Source organism: Euwallacea similis, chromosome 11 (assembly GCF_039881205.1).
Source record: "Euwallacea similis isolate ESF13 chromosome 11, ESF131.1, whole genome shotgun sequence".
NCBI lineage: Eukaryota > Metazoa > Arthropoda > Insecta > Coleoptera > Curculionidae > Euwallacea > Euwallacea similis.
The window spans coordinates 1,763,126-1,786,249 of record NC_089619.1 but is presented as its reverse complement, the minus strand read 5'-3'; the positions used below and the strand labels follow the sequence as shown (position 1 = coordinate 1,786,249).

General features: G+C 36.0%; 1 protein-coding gene across 8 annotated transcripts in view; it reads right to left on the bottom strand.

The window, feature by feature from the left end:
- The window catches only part of Hr38 (Hormone receptor-like in 38), a 72,577-nt gene that overhangs the window by 9,052 nt on the left and 40,401 nt on the right, over positions 1 to 23,124 (bottom strand). For 7 of the 8 annotated variants that reach the window (XM_066395190.1, XM_066395192.1, XM_066395193.1 and 4 more), the window contains 4 exons: positions 18,987 to 19,093; positions 1,910 to 2,065; positions 949 to 1,049; positions 435 to 892 (listed from right to left, as the gene is read on the bottom strand). In XM_066395190.1, coding sequence (XP_066251287.1) covers positions 435 to 892; positions 949 to 1,049; positions 1,910 to 2,065; positions 18,987 to 19,093 — 822 coding nt within the window. Of the gene's footprint in view, positions 1 to 434; positions 893 to 948; positions 1,050 to 1,909; positions 2,066 to 4,564; positions 4,999 to 18,986; positions 19,094 to 23,124 lie in introns of those variants that run through there. The other variant, XM_066395196.1, reaches the window with a different exon arrangement.

The window sequence follows — 23,124 nt, the reverse complement described above, 5'->3', positions numbered from 1 at the left end:
GACGGAACGACCCCCGGGACGTTTAAAAATTTTCAGATAGAAAGAAAAAAATAGAAAATTAGCTCGTTTCATGTGGTACACCTTTCATTCGTCCAAATTTCCATCAATGAACAAAGGACTTATGATATGGTGTTCAATTGTCCCTGCCCAAACATTAATCTTTGCGGGGTTTGCGCATATAATTCTCTCATCCAGTGGGGATTCTCTTCAGAATTTGGGGATAAGTTTTACGTTGCAGGAAGTAATTTTAGAATTCCGAATTGTCGCATTTCGGAATTTTTTCCACATACATACCATGTCGAAATATGCAGATATTGAATTTGTTCCACCCTGTATTATGTTAATGAGTGTTTAATAATCTCAAGTTTATTAACGTGTTCGCTACGCTCACGCGTAATAATGCCTAACAACAAATACATAACTATTTCACATACCTTCACAGGTGCGTACTCCATAGTGCTGACACGCTGCTGTATCTCCGCACACTGCACATAGTTGCGATGGCGAGGGGGGCGTCAGCCCTTTGGAACACTGCGGCTGATTATCCGAGGGCCCCCCAGGGGAGGACGCCGCTGAGGACGACGCCGACGGCCCAGGACCCACCATCCTCAATTTAGGAGATTCGCTACTACTGGTAGATTCGCTTCTTTGAAGCGGAAGCGACGCCCTTCTTTGTCTAGGACTTAAGGCAGTGCTGACGTGTAATTCAGAGGTTGAAGGTACTTGATAAGGCAAGGAATAAGGTTCCCCTCCTTGCGCCATGAGGGTGTCGAAGCCAGAGCTGCAAGTCGGGGGAGGAGGGTAGTAAGGGCTGGCGGCGGAGTACTGATGAAGCTGCTGGTAATCGTAATGGTGCGACGACGGTACTGGATGATAAGGCGCGACGTTGAAGCTAAAATTAAGTATTCAGTGATGTTTGGTGTCTGGGAAAGGTATGGGGAAGTTTACCCGCAGTCCTCGTCCATTTTGAACTGTTGGTGATGTTGCTGCTGAGGCGGCAAATCTTGTTGCTGTTGCGGCTGTTGCTGCTGGAAAACGCGATATGTTTCCTGAAATTATATTTTCGTTTCTGTTATACGTGCAGGGCTGAATACGCACACGTGTCTTTTATGAAAGTTATATAGTGAGACGTAAAATAAAAAAAATCATAAGAATACGTTTTTTATTTAAATGTTTCCTCAACTGTTTTCTGCCTCTTTCTCTCTGGTAGTTTTTGTAATTTTTCATTCATTTTTTATTTTTAGTTTCGCTATAGGTTCATCTCTTATTCAATTTAGGCAAGGGCCATTCACGTCACAAATTCGCAGTCACAGGCGTAATTTATCTTCAAACGACATGTGCACAAAAATGCCGTTCACGCCTAAGAGTGAGCGATATGAGGCTGAGTAAACCCGCCCTTACTGACTATTTTGTTAACGCATTTTTTAGTAAATCCGATACCTTTTAAATTTATATTCTGAATGTGTATTAATTTTATTTCAAGGTTTTGCATCAAATACTGCATGTCTGAAGTGATTTCTCGAGAAAGTAACGCGGACATTGCTGCGTATTAATGACTAATAATTTAATCCTTAATTATTAGCAAGAGTATTAAAATAATATGAGCTTAATTTGAAGCTAATCCTCTTAGTAGACATTTCTCACTCTCCATTTCCGAATACCCAAGGTTATATGCCATACGCCTCATAGAACACTCATAAGGACACCTAAATACGCTTCAAAGCCGGTTTAAGCAAACTATCGTTTCAAGCATAGAAATTTTAATAAATTATAAATAACAATGAACTACTGTTGTTGAGCTACAGCGGGAATGACTCACAAACACCTCTCTTCGGATGACCAATGATCACTAATCACTCGGTTATTAGCGGAATTGCCTATAAAATTATTTTTTAACAATAAATTTTACCTGGAAACTTGGCAATGGGGCAGGAGACACAGGGGGCGGAAGGGCCACGTCTGCAAAAGGGTCAAGATCGTCTGGTCCTTGATGCAGGACGTCGGAAGTTTCGTCTGAAAAGGGTGCATTCAGCAAGTCTGCGAAGCTACTAGATCCGAATTGGGTCTGCAAAAGGAAGACGAAATAGGTTTTAGAAAAAAATCACTCTAGACAGGTCTCAATTTATTTAGCTCAGCCCATAAATAGTTCGGTGCACCTGATGCTCGATATAAATTTGTCGTGTCTACTTCGATCAAGATTGATCGCTAATTATACGCGTTGGGATTGCTGAGGTGATTTCCTGCAATTAGAGTTGCTTTATTTAACGGTTTAGTTTTGTTACATACTTTACTGCTAGATGCACATTCTTATTATATCTAATTAAATCTCGGAGAAACTCATTTGGAAAGCCTGAGCTGATCATCGATAGCTGTAGGTAGTATTTGTTCTTTGCTTGTCCTGTATATAATAATAAACCAAGGTATTTTGTTTGCGTCAATTTCGTCACTCTTAACTGCCAAACAATAGCAGAGAAGAATGGACGAAAATAAATTATCCAGGTATTTTTAGGATTAGGAACTACGTCAGAGATTCAATGGATTCCGGATTGTCAATAAAAATATCTTATTCTTGATCGTTTGTCCTTGTTAACGGTACAATGATTCAGATCTAATTGTTTTCTTGTGCGAACGGCTAAATAGATGAAATTGTTCGCGATTCATTAGAGATACTCATAGTTAATGATATGCAATTGATTTTTTCCGACAACACAGGTGCGTTACATAAAAAGACGAGATATCTTTCGCTTCTTGACCAAATGGCGATCTCGAAGAAAAAAATGTCTTACTAAATTTTCGTTTAAGAATGTGTTTGTTGCGTCATTTTGGGAATGCGTAATGGAATCTGAATAAGTTTACCTCCGTAGTATTAGGTTCTTCGAACTTTCTTTTTTCTCCGTGACACTTTCTCTCTTTTACTAATTTAAATTATATAATAAAAATAATTTCTATTGTTGTATGTTAAGCTCTTGGTACTTGCACTTGTCTAATGGTACGCCCATGGTATTCCAATACCACCATTTATAGACGAAAGGAGTTTTTTTGTCGAAGAGCGGGCGCAGTGTATGGGTTCAATTATGTCCATCTTCAAGTAATGAAAACACTACTTATGTCATCTACTTCCTTTATAAGATAATTGATCCAGAGCAAGACGGACTTTCCTAATTGGCAAGATATTATGAAATGGATCAAACTAATAGATTGTTATTTAATGTTAACTAATGTCCATTTCAGAAGACTTGTCAGGCAAGATGTACTAAAAAGGTGAGTAATGTGTGGGTAGTTGTGATGTCTCTTCTACTATGCCCTGGAGCAGGGCCGGCTCCGCCCCCCCTTCACAAGGCCGGTACTGTCCTGGAATATACTATTCAATTATTTCATCACGATTCTGAGGCACCTTTCCCTTAACATTTACTTCACTTGGCCATATTGTTTAATTATTGACTTATTTTGGACTCTTGGTTCGAAGCTGTTTTTCAACTTTTTACTAATTAATCCTGGACAACATATAGAACGCAGGAGGGAATTTCCATTGTAAGTGATATCTATGTTAGAATTGCAGTGACCGAACTGTAACGGTAGTACTTGTCGAAATAAGCTAAAATGTTCACATCGGTAATGGAGTTAGTTTTGTGAATTTTTTGTATAACGCTCCAAATATTTTTGAGATTTTAGCTGACAACACAGTAGATTTTCACTGGCTCTTTGAATGCTTAATTATAATGGGCCCCGTACTATTATTTAAGCCAAATATAAAAATCTCTGGTAGTTTGAAAAAAAATTCGCTCTAATAGACAGTGTTTCGTGTAATGTAGTATGTTATGATTTTTACAATGCCATACTTTCAAGAAAATGAGTATGTTCATGTCGCTAGTTTCAATTCTAATTGAATTCAAGTTGATTGGAAAACTTAATTTTACTGAGTTTATAGGGTGGTTCATTTCAAATTTCAACGTTGACACTGGTTTTAATTTCCATCGGCAACTTGGCTCTTGTGATTCTCTAAGATAGAATAACACCTATCATGGCCGTATACCAGATTCGAGGAAGTAGCCTTTTTAAATTCTCCGTCAGAGACTTAAATAGAATACTTACCGTGAATCACCCTGTAGACATCGTAAGCGACTATGAAAGGAGAATATACTCGATCTAAAATTAGATATTCAGTTTTGAGAAATCCGCTGAGATTCGTCGGTTTTTATTTTAAATTCCACAATTATTTACGTAAAATCAACATATGTATACAAGGTGTTCATTAAACCTTTTCAAAGTACGGTGACAAAAAAATGCCACGAAGTTGACTTGATTAATCTCTATGTATATTGACTATTACGTTAACAACATTAAAATTTATTGGGAAAAACTGTTTTTTTGAGAATTAAAAAAAAAATTCTGGGACACCTCGTGGTGCCAGAACAATCCCAGATAAAAGGTTTTTTTTTCGTAGATACTTGTTTTCTAAAATTCTATTTTATAACCTTTTGATTCACGTCTTCCTCTCTACAAGATGTGCACATCTGAATAGCCCGTATAGATCTAATTGGACTGTTGGCAGTTAAAAAATTACCTCTTTACCACTTCGCCTCTTATCCAAACAAATCGGCATAAACTGTCACTGAAGCCAACCAGCGCCTACCACTATCTGTACACGGTAGACCGTGTCTTGGGTCCTCGGTACCACCACGCACACTTCGGTACCCGTCGATTTCTATAATACGCAATATTGGTCGCATTCACCACAATTTCCTACTGAACAACTAGTCCACTTATCTATAGCCTGTGTGCGTCGGTAAGTGAAAAGTTCCCCTTTTCAATTATTGTTGATGCCAGTCGAGGGGAATCGAGTGTGACCAGGGGCGTGGTCTGCGCTCAGCCCAGCCCCCCATTGGCTGACCACGGATGTGCATCGGCGACGTCGTTATGGGAACGAGGCGTCGGCGTCGCGGTGGACATTCGGGAGAATAGGAAGCGCCTAGTGGGAGGATTACATGACGGCGCTATGTATGGATGTGCGATGGGGAATCGACTTTAAATGCTTTTTGGGGTCATGGACTACTCAGACATAAAATTATGAAATTTCAATTTGTGATGAATAATATAATTTTTAATCGAAACACGACGGTTTAGTGCAATTTTACCTCAGAGTAATAATGTCTGTTTTTCGAAATATTTGCCGCATAAGTTAAGCATTTTCAAAAGCTTTCTTTCACATTATTTCTTTGCTAGTGCCGGTATTTGAGCTAAGTTGCATTCTTGTACCTTTTCGTGCAATATTTCTTTTGAAATAAAAACAGAGCGAAATCACCAATAGTATAAGGGAATTCACACCTTTTAGCCTGTGCACTGTTCGCAGTAGACTTTTGAAATTAAGTAATTAAGGTTCCATAAATATAGGTGGAAATTGGCGAATTTTTCTTTGGCATTTTCTCCTTTTTAATTTCATTGTGCATTTTGATTTTTTCTAAAAAAGATTAATGCTTACGAGGATTAATTATGCATGAATATAAGTGGTGTTCTTCATTTCTTGGAGTTTCGACTAAAGTCAAAATTTTATGTAATGTGTGATTAACGTTTTTAATTTTTTTTATCTCTTTCGATACGACATTGATTTTTCCAAAAAATTTTCAATTGTGAGTGTTCAAGATTAATGAAGATCCGTGGCGTACTTCGTTTTTTGCGGTACCTACGACGTTCTACAATTTCGAGCGATAAACAGGCAACGATTTTTTTAATTCGCTTCAGTAGATAATACATTGTAAGTCATAAATGTATCATAACGTTTTGAAACTCTGCAAATTTTCAAACTTTTTTTAATACTTTTTTGGATTATTGTGTGCTATGTGTGCAAAAAAACTTGAGCTTTATTTGGGAGAGAAATAATAATTAATCAGGGTCGATTTTTGTCTCTCCATAAATCAGTTAGGACAGATAAAACTACCAGTCCTGTTTGTTGTAATAGTTCCTAAAAGTTCATTTTCTAGAACAAAATGTTTCAAGAATGAATTTCCCTTAAATAATCCATAACTAATGTTAATATATTCCTTATATATTGTCTGATTATTGTGGTTACTTATGTTATAAACCCGACTATTGTTATACTTAAAAGACTCATGGTGGCTTTTGCCCATATGCTACCAATATATTTTAAATCTAAGTAATCTGTTGTGACACAAATTATTTATTGCATGTAGGTTAGGTAATGGAACAGGAAACGAGTTTTATATTACGGTAAAGTTATTGGTCCATTTCGGATTTGACATGGTTTGTAATAGCTTAAATAATGGCAGGAGGAGTGGTGTTATGGAAGCCAGTTGGAGGTATTTCCTTCAAGAAGAGATTTTTGAAATGATTTGTGTATTTCGTTAGGTAGGAAACCTGATCTTAATATGCGGTCAAAGCAGCTAAGGATGATAGAAATTTTCATTTTAAGTATTTCTAATAGTTGAACAAAGGAAAGTCTTTATCTAGCAGCACTTCCATTTGACGAAAATTAGCTAAACTCATCAATATGCTTTTTCAGGTATTTCATCACTCCCGAAGCAAAGATCAAATCTATCCAATACAATATTAAATGACATAGGTAAGTATATCGTATTTCAGCAATTTTATTGATTATAGGCATTCCGAATCAGAAAACCAGTAAACAAGGAAATTTGAGCCTTCTGGGAGGGGGATGGGGCGAAGTTGGGCGGTGGCCCAGGGCCTAGGATTTTTCTGGTCGGTGATTTTTCTTGGGGGTAGGGGGCAATGATTAAACATTTTGTCCGGGGTGCCAAACTTGCTAATTTCGACTTTGCTTACAAATCAATTTTTTTAGAAAAATCGTGCTTAATAATGATGCTAATCATATAGTCGCCGGCAGAAAGTACGCACCATATGTGATTTTTTAAACATTTTAATCTCTCAGAAAATTTTATTGTTGGTAAAAGTTTGTGTATTCCTCTCAAAACGCAGTTTACAAAATTTGAATATTTCATTTCATATGGGAGAGCTTCGAGAATTATGAAAATGGCTCATGAGTAAAGTACCTTTATTTTTAATGTTAGAGGAAAAATGTATTATGAAAAGTTGTTTAGAATTGAAAGATAAGCCCAACAATGAAGTTTTGCACAAACTTTAACTAAGAATAAAAGTTTCTGATAAATTCAAATAAAAAAAAATCCAATTTGGTGTGTACTTTCTGCCGGCTACTGTATATATATGTGAGTAGGAATGACTTAGGTATGTAAAATACCAAATTTTGGTTTGGATGACATTACAATTTCCTAAATAAGTTGCATCAATTTTATCTTGGTATTTTGCGACTTATGTGTTTTTTCACCCAACTTGCTTAAGATTGTGGCAAAAATAGCTGCTGAAATGTACTCAGAGACCAAGGGCTGATTCACCATTCTCTGGCTAACTCTGGGTAAATAATTTTTTTTTTTTTAATTAAACAACTAAATTTGGAGGACAGAGGTCCTGCACATAAGTTCAGGCTTTTATCTACATGAGGAAATCTGTAGCCGCTATGAAAAATGTTTCTATGAAAACCGATATTCAGAGCTTCACAGCTCAACAGTCAAAAGTGTCCAAGCAGTCTCTGCCGTTCTCTTGCTCACATAATGAAAAATTATAATGCAAATTGTAAACAAATTAAATTATACGGAACCATAAATTTCGTCCTCCGCATATTCACGGTCAAGAATGGTACGAAACAAAACTTTTCGAATCGTCTTAACCTTCCAGCCCCAAGTAGCGTTCATCATCCTTGAGTGCGGTTATCCAGTGTCGGGTATCATTGATCACTGTTCTTTTACCTCGAATTAACCGAATTTATGGTTGTCTTACAGTCTTTAAACACCATGTACAACAATAGATAAACAGGATCCAGCAGTAAAACAAATAGCAGTAATTTCAGAACAATTGCCCATAAAGTTGCTTCATGCGTAAGCGACTAAGGCGATCTCTTACAATGCGTTCTCCACTTTCTGGGTAATATATTTAAATTTATATTTAGTTCAGTTCGAAAGGAGCTAGATGGGTGTTATTGGGTAATAGTGGTCAGTGTGTTTTATGTAGAAATATGTTGACAATAGCCTAATCGCTAGTGTTCTAATGCAACATTAATTATTCCTATTGTCTTAGGGAGTCATAAAGTCAAAGCGGTTTTTACTGGACTACTCGGTACTACCGCTTTGCCTATTTCTGGGCATTAAATTTGCAAGCGATCCAATTCTGAGGCTGACAGTACAATACGAGTTCTCACGGCTCAAAGGCGCCCTCGCACGTCTCCCATTACCGTAATAAAATTATTATTAGATCACGCTTTCTGCTACTGGCCGCTTTTTAATTTGCCCATCTAAGGTACCATTTTCTTATTTCCCATAACGGTCGATTACAATCGTGTTGAAATCACCGCATCTAAATAAGACTCGAGCAAACCGCAGTTTCAACCATGAAGGGTTATGACTTATATGTACCATTTACTCGGTGTTTCAAAACAAATTTTAATACCTAATTAATTGGTATTTCTCTGTGTAAAAAGCGTTGACAAATATAGACAGTACAATAGACTCATTACGCGGATTCCAAATAGGTCTAAACAGATCTAAATACAGGCCGCAAGAAGTTCGAGGAGTTTTTCTCAATGGCGGTACAGCCCGAGCTAAAGAACTAGGAATCGTTGCTAATTAGATTGCTATAACAAGCGCCTTACCAGTACTAAACCGCGGTACTTTTATGGCTCCGAGTTTAAATTGGATGATATAATCTTATCAATTAATTTCCCGATATTAGCGGTAGTTTGCCGAGTCCGAAACTACAGTGTTACTGTCAGTAAATCAAATTTTTTGAGCAGGCAAATTGGGTAATTGCATGATTTTGATTTACGATTAACACTTTCTTTCTTAAGAGCGTTGTCATGTGAAACGGTGGCTTAAGAACTGTATTGCGTAACGAGGTAGTTTCGGCACTGTTTGGGCCGCAAGATGATTACAGGTAAAGTGCGAAAAACTTCGGCTTTTTTTGACTGGAAATCAATGGATTGATTTATGAAACATCAACAGTTAATAGGCCGTGGGTTCACGAAAAAATTCTTAATTTCTCATTAGCTTGAATCAATAGGTGAACAAAAACCGGAATGAACACAAAAACTCAACTTTACCTCAGACCACATTGCCCATTGAAACCACTTTGGTACTTAAAATCGACATTTAAAACTCACTGCAGACAAAAAATGTAGATGACTCGGTATTTTTCAGAACAGGCTAGTAATATGAATTTCATGAAACGAATCTTAAATTACGTTTAGATTGATGGAATTCTCATAGTTGATTTTGTATTAAACTTTAGTAATTTCCACATACATACGAGGGTAGTCCTAAAAGTACCTGACCTGACATATAGATGGCGATTTTTTTATCAAAAATTTGCGTATGTTATAAGGACCTAACCTCAAAAAGCTCATGTCTAAAGTTTGAGGGTGCTACATTAATTTGTGTTTATTTTCGAACTGTTTTTAGTAAACGTTTTTACAGATTTTATGAACATAGAAAAAATTGATCATCGCAACGTGTTTCAATACTTTCATTTGAAAGGTCTTAGTTTGTCCAACATCAAAGCGGAATTAAATTCTACTTTGGAAGAAACTGGTCTTCGCTAACAACTGTAAAATATTGGGTGGCAGAGTTTAAACGTGGTCGTACGAGCTGCCAAGACAAACTCCGCAGTGGTCGGCCCAATGAGGTGATCACTTCAGAAATCATGGTCAAAATCCACGAAACTGTATTGGAAGATCGTCGGTTAAAATTGGGCGAGTTGGCAGACATGATAGGCATGTCAAAAGGTAATGTACGTCGTATTTTGACCGAACAATTGGATATGAGAAAGTGGCGCGCAAGATGGATGCCGCGATTACGCACAATCGAACAAAAACTCAAAGGGAAGAATCGGCTCCAAAGAAGGCGAAAACCGTTCCATCTGCAGGAAAGGCGATGGCGTCAGTTATTTAGGATGTACAAGGGATAATTTTTATTGACTGTCTCTCTAAAAGAAACACAATAAATGGAGAATATTATGTAACTTCATTGCAGCGTTTTAGGTAAAAAATTAGGAAAAAGCGACTGCATTTTGCGAAAAAGAAAGTTTCATCTCATCAAGACAATGCACCAGCCCACATTTCCGTCATCGCGATGGTCAAAATCAATCAACTTACTTTCGAATTTTTTCCTCACCCACCCTATTTGGCAGATTTAGTTCCCTTAGATTATTTTTTAATTCCAAACTTGAAAAAATGGCTCTATGGAAAAAGATTTGCCAATAATGAAGAAGTGGAGTCCACGGTTGATACCTATTTTGAAACATTTGAAACTTCTTGCTATAAACAGAGTATAAAAGCCAAAGAGCATCGCTCGGAAAAGTTTGTTAATCACAAAATTGACTATATTGAGAAATAATGTAATATTTTCCAATTTTTTTTTAAGCGTTAAGTCAGGTACTTTTGGGACTATCTTCGTACATACTATAATATGTCTCCAAATGAAGTTGCCAAAAGGAGAAAGTTTCTTACTTTTCATTTTACGAGTAAAATGAATTTTTCATTAAAGTTTTGATTGTTCCAAAACGGTAGAATCAATTCTCACCGTTTCGATTTTATTTTTCGTTGCAGAGAAATATCGGAAAATTTATTTGAACATTTTTCCAAGTCACCTGTACACTATATATTTTTGAACTTTATCAAACTCTAACAAAAGGGGGATTTCCCAGAGATAAAATCCCATAGGCCAATTCATTTGCAAAAAACCTATACTCTGTCTGAATATTGAAAAAACTAGTTATCCCGGTAGGTCGCACAAAAAATGAGTCAGATATAAACATGCATCGAGATTAAAGTGGCTCAAAATGTTGCTGAAGGGTCAAAATCAAAACCGTATTGACTCCCTTATCCCTTAGTCCTAATGCGCTTCGACTGTCCATCGCGCCAGGTGTCCATATGTGGGATAATATACGGACAAGACAAAAATGCGAAGAAATTCAGATTACCACATGAAGATGCAGATGGCCCTGTGATGTTGGAGATGACTCTGATGTTACGGATGGCTACATAACTCACGTTTAGAAATAATCAGATGCATGCAAAGATAGATTTTACTTGGGAGACCTATAAGTAATTGAATAAATTCTTGACTAAGTACTAAGAAAACAAGAAGCATTTATTAGGGCTTTCTATTAAAAAAAATTGCATTAAGCGTGAATTCAACACATATTGAAATTTACGCTTAATAAGGCATTTTAAAATTTTCAATATATTGGACCACTGGATGGTTTGTCGGGCGTCTAGACATTTTTTGCTGCCATTTTTATGTGAAATATGACGATGACTATTTTTTTCAATATTTAGATGAACTATAGTTTAGTATCTCGCATTTCTGTCGCAAAAAATTCAACTTTTTCTTCAGTAAAACTAGATATTTCCCGACTTGTCGTGATTGTAATAACGGGGGATGGGGGGAGGGTGATATTCTCTCAAAAACAGCAAAAAAAATTAGACAATTCAAAAGAATGTTTTACGACTTTTATCACTAACAGGGCAGTACAATGCAAATGCAAAATACATAAGACTTCCCATCAAGTCAACCCAGAGACGAATACTGGCACTATTTCTCTGTTCTGCACGATTCAACCGGATAATTTACGAGTACTCTTACCAGAGCCTTGAAATCGTTTTTCAAATCGGATTGCCCAAGAGCCAAAGTCGTACCAGCGCACGAGAAGAATTCTTCGCTTGTGAGTGCCTTATTTACAACACTTGTGGGTGAATTACCGACAGCATGTAAATGCCGATAGCCACCCAAGTAACGTAATATCTTGTATCTCGTGTCAACGGGTTGTCAACGCATTATTTGCGTCTTGATCTGGGTCAATTCTTTCGCATAGTACCATGCAGGGGGCACGCCTTTTCCTAATAGCACCATTTGACTCACTCCTTATGATTTAATCATAACGTGGCATTGTCGTGTATGAATATTTCAATCAAATTCTCCGGGGTGAGGTTGCTTTAATCTTTTTCTTGTAGGCTTTAGTATTGTTTACTGGTGATAAGTAATTGCTTAACACATGCAATGACGGACCAGTCTTGCTTGATAGTACTCCTTTTGATTGAAAAAACTCTATGTTAATGTGTGGTAAGAGGCAGAGTCATGGAAGTAGGCAGGAAAACATGACACTTGAGTACTTGATACAGGCTAATGTGGATTATTCATCAGAGATGATGGCCTTGTTAGTTATTCGACCCATCTTTTTCTTCTTCCTCCAGACTCATTCTCGTTTAGGTCCTGAATATTCAATTACTGCTTTTTTTCTTTTCACAAGGTAATTCTACCTGCAACACAACAGATCAAATATATGTGATCATGATCAATGTTAGGTAGAAGGGCCTATTGGGATTTAACCTAATTTACATAATGAGTACGTGAAAAAGTGGATAGTGAAAAAGAAACAATTCAATTTTCGACAAAAGCGAGACAGCACGAAGGAATCGGGTTTCTTCTCTTATGGAAAGTTCTGCCTTTCCATAGTAGAATCTGCTGAAAAATTGTCTCCTGGGCGAAGTTCCGCTTAATGATGCCAGCGGGAACTAAAAACTGTTTATTGACCTCAATCTAGATAGGAGGAGGAACTCAATATAGAAAGGAGGGTGGTGGTGCACTTTACGGTTGTGGGTGTGCAAATGAAATCAATGAACTAATTCTTCTGAGTAATTCCTCAAAGAGATTCAGACACACAGACGTAGCAATACTACCGTTATCACTGTGTAACTGATGTTCGTGACTTTCAGTTTTGATTAGTTTTCGTTAGTTTGATAAGTTTCGATTTCTCAAAGTTGCACTAATCTATTAAATTCTAGAAGTTCAAGCTAAATTGTTTTGTATGGTGTTTTGAATTAATGTAATGTAAAGTGTGTTTGAGGAGACACAGGTGACTTTCAAATTTGAATTATACGAGGATAGTCCCAGAAGTACCCAACCTAGCACTTAAAGAAAAAACATTTTTGGAAAATATTACATTATTTCTCAACTTAGTTTCCTTTAAAATTGATGCAGTTTTCCCAGCGATGTTTTATAGCTCGTATACAATATTTATAGTAAGACGTTTCAAATGTTTCAAAATAAGCATCAACCGCGGACTCCATCTCTTCATTACTGGCAAATCTTTCTGTCGAGCCATTTTTTTAAGCTTCGAAATCGAAAATAATCTGAGGGGGTTAAATCTGGCGAATAGGGTGGGTGGGGAAAAAGTTCGGAAGTAAGTTGATTGATTTTGACCATCGCGATGACGGAAATGTGGCTGGTGCGTTATCTTGATGGGACAAGACTTTCTTTTTCACCAAATGTGGTCACTCTTTCCTAATTTCTTCCTTCAAACGCTGCAATAAAGTTACATAATATTCTCCGTTTATTGTGTTTCTTTTAGGGAGATAGTCAATAAAAATGATCTTACGTGTATCCTAGAAAACTAATGCCATCACCTTTCTCGCAGATGAAACTGTTTTCGTTGAAGCCGATTCTCCTCTTTGAGCTTTTGTTCAATGGTGAATAATCGCGGCACCCATCTTGCACACAGCTTTCTCATATTCAATTCTTCGACCAAAATACGATGTACAGTACTTTTTGACATGCCTATTATGTCCGCTAACTCGCGCAAATTTAGCTGACGATCTTCCAGTACAGTTTTGTGGATTTTTATCACAATTTCTGAAGTGGTTACCTCATTGGGTCGACCACTGCGGAGTATGTCTTGGCATCTTGTACGATCACGTTTAAACTCTGTCACCCAATATTTTACAGTTGTTAACGAAAAACCAGTTTCTTCCAAAGTAGAATTTAACTCCGCTTTGATATTGGACGAACTAAGACCTTTGAAATGAAAGTATCGAATCACGTTCCGATGACTAATTTTGTCTACATTCACAAAATCTCTAAAAGTGTTCAATAAAAACGGCTCCAAAACCAACACAAATCAATGTAGCACCCTTAAACTTTAGACGTGAGTTTTTTGAGATTAGGTCTTTGTAATATACGCAAATTTTTGACAAAAAATCGCCATCTATATGTCAGATGAGATACTTCTGGGACTACCCTCGTATGTATGTGGAGACTATTAAAGGTGACCAAAAATTAAGACCTGTGACTATCTCTTGACCAGCATCTGGTATTTGGGCAGGAAGAGCATTTAATCTTTACGAGTTATCAGAAAAACTTTTTGTACGAAATCAGCCTTACCTCTTATGAAAGTCGTAAATTCTCAGTGGTAAGTTTCAACGAAGACTTTAATGCACAGGCTGAATAATCGTATAGTTTAGGCTCATAAAGCAGATCTGTTTCGATTGGTCAAACCTTGCAACGGGCGCTTAATTAAAGGAATAGGCGTCAGGTTTAGTTGCCACTTAGCAAAAACTGTATTCACGTGTGAACATTAAGGATGCGTTTTTGCGGTTAAACTTATAGAAAAAGCGGCTTTAAGACATAAAGAGCGATAAACTATTCAGGACATGTCCCTGAAATAACCGGCCAATCACATAATCTTTTATTTTTATACGGACTACCTGTCAATAATGGGCGTTTTGAAATTGGCTTATTGATAGTATGAGTAACGGCGGACAGGAGTAATTAATATTTCAAACGCTATAACGAAAGCTAGTTGGAAGTACAAATAACCTCAGAGGGATATTAGGAATTAATCAGCAGGATGATTGCGCTCAGAATTGCCGCAATACATAATGCATAGCAAATTTCGACATACATAAGTATGTATTGCGGAAGTGCTTGAGCTGGTTGCTAACTACATGCTATATAAAGAGGTGCGAAAATCGGCTCTAAAATCTTCTTATCTAGAAAATTATTCAGCGCACGTTTAACGTCGAGTGAATACTATGAAAAATACCGGCGAGCTAATCTCTTAAGAAAACGCACAAAGAATTCGAAGGCTAAATTACATGGCACTGATTTAGTGCCGCGTGTTGGCAGCACTGAATAATGCCCTAAGAAGAAACTGTTTTTCTTTCTTTGTCGGAGATATGTGTGGTACCAGATTATCTCGGACAGTTCTCGAGGAAACGTTTATGTAACCGATGATTACGCATCGGCTTGGTACTAGTTGCTCCGAGACTTATTGCGCCAAAGAGGACGTAAATTCACTCCAGGCCAGCGAATCTACATAATCCTTCACACTTAGCTCGAAAAGAATGCAAAATTCACTGTAAAATCGAATTGGAACCCATTTTTGAGGTTCTTTTTCGATCCTGCAGAAAACGTTGAAAGGCTTGAGGCAAAACGACAGGAAAAAGACGTATGCATACGCACTTGGGTAGATACCTAGATAAAGTCCGTTTACTATAAAAGCAGACTGACGTCACAAATGAGAATGAATTGTTGCCAACCAACAAATACAGCTTTATCTTTGTTTGTCGCAATGCGACTTGCGCGCCTAGTTACCCCGATTTTGGGCCAACCTGATGCGGCGCTGACACATTTTCGGAAATTTTAAATATTAAACTGTCATCATTTTGAACGCAAAATTTACCTTTTGTGCATTTCTTGCTTTTCGGTCCTTTTTGTGTTTATTTTCGTCCGATTTATGATTGTTTTACGTTAAAATCTGTTCTTTTAAGAACAAATCCGCGAAATAATGCCGAAGGACTTAAATGACCGGCGTAAACAATTCGTTGCGTCTTTGATTCAATATTTTGAAGAGGAACGAGATAACAACGGTCCCTTTTTGCACTTAACCGATGTGCGAGAGGTAAGTTTATTCTGCATTATTAAAATTAAAAAGTTAATTAAAAAAACCGGGTGAAAAAATGTTCTTACAGCGTGTAGCTGCAGTACTTAACTTGGGACATTATGCTATTCGGTCAATTTCCAAAACAATGAAATCTGGCGAACCTCTCAGACCACCCAAGAAAAAACGTAGTAAAATAAAGAAAGTCATTCATGACTCAACTTTAGGCACTGGCGAAATTCGTAAAACTATTTATGACTTGCATAAATACCGTAAGTTTAAGAGGTTTATTATCTGTTGTGTCTCCGCCGATGTCCTTAATTAAACCACTAAAGGCACCACTAATTTTTGAATTCCGGGCATACATATTTTACATTTGATTTAATAATAGAATGTAAATGTTGAGAAAAGCAAGTTGCGTTAAATAGTATTTCTGATGAAGTTAAACGAAGAAAACTGTTCAGTAACTGTCATTTATCACTTCGTGATTTACTAAATGAAATCGGTTTCCAATGGTTAGAAGACGAGCCAAGATGAGGACTTGTGGAACTTCCAAACATAGCGGTAAACCGAATTTTTACGATCCTACACGCATGAGAAAAAGAAGACTTACGACAATTCGTTTTTTTAGACGAAACGTAGATTTTTCAGAACGGAACAATTAGTAATTCCTGGCAAGGCGATAATACAAAATGTGCTAGAAAAATTAAGGCAGGTTGTGAAAGGTATGTTTCACTTACAGTTAGGTAAATTTTATTTAACAACTAGAACCATTTCTTTTATTCAGATATGTCGTTCTTTATACCGGAGCTGAAAACGGTTTTGTCGGAGGTGCAGAAACCATATTTTTGTCAAAAACGCAATTCATCGATTATCATGGTGAAATGAATAGGGGCAATTTTCTCAAATGGTTTGAGGATCGTTTGCTAAAAAGTTTAACTGATCCACCAGTTATTATCATTAAAATGTTTCATATAACAGTATGCTGTTAGAAAATATACCAAATGGAACATGGAATAAATTCAATGTTCTGAATTGACTGCCTACCCAAATATCGGATATTCGACACATATGTTTAAAAGTGAACTATTAGACATTGTTGCTAGGTAGACATAAAATTTAAAAACAGATTTATTGGTTTCTTAAACATTTATATTGTAAGAATAAACCTTAAAAAAAATACGTTGTTGACGATCTAGAGGAAAAATATGGGTATACGGTCTTGAAGCTTTCACTGTATGATTGCATTTTTAGCGGAATTGAAAAAATATGGGATATTGGGAAAATTACCACAATCGACATTTGGTCGAGATGGTAATACGGAAATCGATTGTTTTAATATGTGACATGAACAATAGCTCCTAAAATCTGGAAAGAAACAGTTATAAATACTGAGAAAATTATTAATCAGTGGTGTGAAAGAGAACACATTCTCGATCGAGACGAACTCTTACCCCTAATTATCAATGCGAATGAAGATAGCGAAAGCAGCGAAAGTGATTTTCTGCCAGATTATTAGATAGAAACTAAATTGAAAATATGTTATTACTTTTTTTAAACTTATTTAACCCATTTGCAGCAACATGGGCATGTATTACTCGAATTTCCATCCGTTGAAGATCATTGATGCTGAAAGCAAGATTTAGAATGGAAATTTCCTTTACATCTATTTGATGGACGATTGTGCATTGAATGGATGTTGTGGTCTCGGTTTCCTTTCGATGTTTGGCGTTAAATAAATCTGCTTCTATATTTTTGAAATCATATCGCATTGCCACCAGGGACGTAACATAATTTATTCAAGTCTATTAATTTTTCGAACATTCAAGTTTGAAAAATGTAAATACTTTTCATTGGCTCAGTAAGCTTCTGTTTCTTTTAGATATTAATTTGAAAATTTCCCTACGTTTTCAACATATATAGTAACAAACTACCAGATTACACATAGTGGTGTGATACCTACTGCCCAAATTTGACGATTTTCTAAACAATCAGGTTTCACAAATTCAAATGCTTTTTTCTTAAAATTTACATATCGAGCAAATATGTCTCTATTTCTTAGATATCAAATCGAAAATGTTTATAACGACCAAAAACTCAAAAAATATTCGTTTACTGCTGCGTAGAGTCCGTTGCTGAAGATGGCAGCTGCATGCGGCAAAAAAGTCCTTTCGTTGTTGTTTTTGTGGAAGAGAAACTCGCACAAATCCATCACGTACATCTATCCCACCACCTTTTTTTCAAGTAACGAACAAAGAATTCTCACTCCCGTCTTCCTCTCACAGATTTATTGTCATTGGTTCATTGGTAAATTATCTCTCAGTCCATCCACATACCGAAGCAAACCCATACCAAGCCAATTTTAATGTGATTTATGGGCTAATTCTCTATATCGGTGATTTTTATTTTTAATTAAAATTTTTGAAAAATCAACCATGTCTAATTAAGCTCCATCTTGCACCGTACTTGGGCAAATTTATCAACGTCACACGCAATTTGTTCTACATTTATGCGTTGTGTGTATTCGCTAATGATCTTGTGCAATCTCAGGTACTTTACTGTTTATTAGATTAACACAGGAAAAAAAAGAAATTGATGACACGAATTAATGATTCTTGGATTTTGCTCGGTCAGGTTTTGAGATTTATTGATGATGGCGAGCTTGATTACAATGATTTCTATGTATTTTGTGACTAATATGGGGAATGAAACGCACGTATCGGTACTCCGTTTCATTGAGGTGCAATGTGTAGTAATGACTATCGGAGGCGAGAAATTTTAATTGAGGGTCTCAAATTAAAATTGTTTTTTTTTTCGTTTAATCAGGGCACTTGTAGGAAGACGTGGTAGAACAGCGCTAACAATGAGAATTGGACCCGTGTGTGATTCCCCAGTATTCGGAAGTCATCATCATCAAAATCATCATAAAAAAAGAAGCCTTTTCTTAAATTGCTTAAACAAGAATAAATCATTTCAGAAGTGTGTGCCACAAGATTTTCTCCCATCATCAGTGCCTTCGTAGTAAAAATAATCAACTCGCATTACTCCATTTCCAAGTTGGGAAATAACGCATTTAGTACCACAAATCATAACTACCCCTTTATAAGGCCTAAGAAGTTCTCTACGTAATGGCGTAGGAGATCTTTAAAGGAAATGATAATTTTTCCAGTTGGGTGTAGCTAATCTAACAGACGATAAATAACATTTATGGGCATTACTAATTTAATTACCTGCGTCTGCAATAGAAGCATGCTGGGCTGGGGGCTACCGGGGCAATGTGGTTGCGCTCCCGCGATCAGCGGAGCACCTGAAACTTCGCCCTGGACTAGCACTGAGCCTAAAACAAGAAAAAATAGTATTTAACACGGAGAAAAATTGGATATTGTTAAAGACCCACTTGACGTTTTGCCCACATGCAAAATGTAGTTTTATGTAGGATTGTTAAGCATAACTCATTTCTCAAAAATACGATCAACAGTTCAGGTTAGTCCAGCAACGAATGACAACCTCTGAAAAAATTTCGTATAATTTTTAAATAAATCTTTCTAATCCTTTCGCAATTAGTGGGACAGACGTGCATGCATAATGCGTTTATTTATCTCTATGTTCTAAACTTATTTACGATATCAAATCCTAAGGCTAGGCTTAATTCAAATTGCATTACGGGTGATAAATTTGATTTGAGGGCGGATTTATCGATGTCTCAACTATCGATATTATGCCACGAACACGAGATTAGAGCCAGGATTATGTAATAATTTGTTTAACAATTTTTATAAGATTCGGTGAGAAATTATGAGCTGTAATTAGTCAAAGGACTGAAATGAATAATAAATATTTATTGCTGCTAAGTATGTTCATTTTCAAATTCAAGGCTGCATTTTATAAACTCTTCATCGGTAATGGAATCTTTTAAACGTATCTGGCTTGTACTAAGGCCAGTTTTATGATCTGAGTACCATATGTTGTCTTTGTAAGCCAGGGATTATAATTAACTTTTAAATATGATGATGCTGTTGAATTTCATAAACTCGACTAATTACATGCTTAATTATGAGTTTCGGTATCTCAGGTGGGTAATTATTATATTTAGTTGTCGAGCTAAATCGGTGGGTTTGAGGTTACGAATTAATTTTTTGAAGGTTTCTCTTCGAGTTCTGACTTAATATCAATTATGAAATTAACGATAAATGAAAAGGGTAATTTAATAATAATAATAACACTTAACGTATTTTTACAGTATCAATATAATTGCGATCACGTTTTTTTTGATAATGTTTTGATAACGTTTTTTTTTTATACAGAATACCGTTGTTTGAATTTAGAGAAGTGCGATCTCAATTAGAGCTTAATTGTCCAAATTTAAATGAAGTGTTCCACATTTAAGTCATCAATAGCGTAGAAACTACAAAATACGAGAAATTCTGCCATTCAAGAAATGGGTTTTGTATTTTTTTTTTTTTTTTGGTTGCAGGGTAGTGATTTATTTAGAAAAAGATCGAATTTCTCTACAAATCTTTAAAAAGTAATTGCAGCCTCTTGTGCTTAACGAAAAATAAACCTGTTTTAAGTACTAAAAAAAGGTATCATTGAAGTACTAACTGTGTCTCTGTCCTCCTCTCATAACAATGTTACCGCCACATTGGATCACTAAAACCCACTAAAACATTGTCTACAAAAACTAAACTCTGACGAGTCGCTACAAAACTAACACTAAACAGTACCTGCTTTGTCAAAAATATCAAATACCGCATCTCACAGAATAAAATCTCAGGACACTGTCTACTTTTGCTCTACAACATTAATAATGCCTTATTAAATTTGGCAGAAGCTCTTATATTGCCCGATTCCATTCAGTGTCGACTCGCGCAAAAAAATGTTAAAAATCAACAAAATTTTGATTTTTTTTATGAATCGGCTCTAGAGCTGAACCAGCTGTCCGTGCTGCAAAGATCTCAAAAAACTATTTTCTGAAAGTTGAAAATTTTATTTAAATTTGGGGTTAATTAGTACGCCTCTGATAATCCAGGGGTGTAAAAATTCATAATCCCAGCCCCAACAGGGACGTCCCAAGAGATCGGAATCGCTGATATTTGCAGCCCTAGCGCAATTGGGCCGTGCTTATGGGCCGTATCGGGTCATACCACTTGATTATGTGGCCCTTATTATGATGCGATATTGTTGCTTTCAACGCCGCCTTGTATTATGATTGTTTTGTGAAGGGCCGGAAAAGGGGGAGGGTTATAAAGCAACGATTTTTCGTTTAATTAAATTGGATTTATTTGCCTTTTTAGTTCGTGCTTTTCTTAGTAAAATTGAATTTATCGTAAACCTTAAAGGACCAAAGCCGTACCGTAAGTGGAGTGAAAAGTTCATACTTAAGTAGGTTCAGGTCGCTGTTATTGTTTAGTGTGCTTGAAATGCTTTAAGTTAATAAATCTACATACAGAATGTTGTCAACTTTATCATTCTTGATCAAAATACCAATAAAGACATAATCCACATAATAGCGATTTCCATTTCTATAGCGGCTCGACTGAATAAATCCATTGAGTTGCCACATTTTTTACCTCATTATTATTACAGTAATCCATCTTAATAAACAATAACTTATCGTCTATAAATTACCACTGGAACCAGACATTTCCACTGCTTTTGTGAGACATAAATCAAAATATTATTGATTTGCAACAATAATAATAAAGAAAATTGTTGAAATGATTGCCTTTGAAGAAAAAATGTGGATACAGTAGTTGTATTATACTACTTAGGTTTTTGCGTAAATTGGTTGTGGAAAGGAGAAGAAAAATTAAAAAGCTTATTAAAGTCCTTTTCAATTATGGAAAAATATCACATGGCTTTCTTTACGACGTTGCTTTGTGTATCCATTTCATGCATTTTTCGTTATTTCCATATTATTATTGTTTGTTTCTTCTGATTTCTAGTCGCTATCTGAGGTTTTCAGGTTCGAAAAAGAAAAAAAAGCTTTACAAAACCCAGAAACTACTTCATTTTAAACAGGGTTCCTGTAATCTTGACCTGAAGTTTTCAGGATCCCTTCAGGCAGAATTCGAGAAAAAATGTGTATTGACATTTTGAGAGACATTTTGATGAAGTGTACAGAGCATTTATGGAAATAGTGTTATAATTTCCATTTTAATGGTATTAAGTAATATGCATGTTTATTTGGGAATATTCAGCTTTTTGGCATTATGATTATTTTAGTTTTGGCGAATTTTATTAGCAATTTCTTAGATATAATATTTGCATACTGATGAGGTTTTGAAAGCGGTAGTAGCTTAGTAGTAGGTTTAGCTCATTCTTTGAAATCGGACACTCATAAATTTGCTCAAATTACCATAAAACGATATTTTCTTATGATCCTATTCATTAAGCCTTTGAAATCACTTTACAGTTTGAATACTAAGCTAATCTATCAGTTGAAGCTTGTTAACCTTTTTACAATTAAATCAGATAAATAAAGGAAAACTGATCAATTAGCAATTTGCGGGGATCAATTTATCATACCATATGCAGAACCTTAGTCGTCTTTTCTTGTAGAACAGTGAAGCAACTTTGAATTATTGCGAAAAGTATAATTGCCAATATCTTCTAATAGCTTCATTTTCGAGCACATAAAAATCGAGAACGGAACAAGGTTAAATAAATCCTAGAAATGATTAAAGAAATAAATGGATATACATTACTCCAATGATAGCTTCTCGTTTGATAAATAACAAAGAACTGTTCGAATTAATCTGTTCAATCTGTATTTCCTTAAAACGAAAATGGAATACATTAAACCGACCGTGTTTAAAATTTTAATTATTAGGTGCCTGTATGTTTTCAAGTCTATTCATTAAGTAGTTTTGTTGCACTTATTACTCTTATAGTTCATTTCTATTTGCTTGATGGCCGCCGCAATTATATCTATATTGCCTGATGTATCGAGAGCAGGAAAAAGGTCTAAAAATTATCAGGAAAGAGTACGTATTAATATTGGTTTAAATAAGTTGTAATTATTATCAAAAATAATTGTTCAGTACTACAGATTTCTTTAATAATCAACTAGAAAATTCAGAAAAAATCCGACCAGACAGGAGCCACAATACCTACATTCTCCTGCGTCTATTGTATACGCGAACAAGCAGCAATAATTTATCTTTCATAAACCCTGAATGATTTATACTAAATAGAATTATCACGCGATCTTAAGTGTCTAGGTAGGAACCGTACGTAGGACAGATTTTTTTTGAAACGGTAACAAATGGACCATACCATCAAGTGACGTCATTGTGGCCAGTCTCAATAGAGTGCTACGCCTTGCATGGATCCATTAGTCTCTTGGTATCAGCCGAAAAATATCAA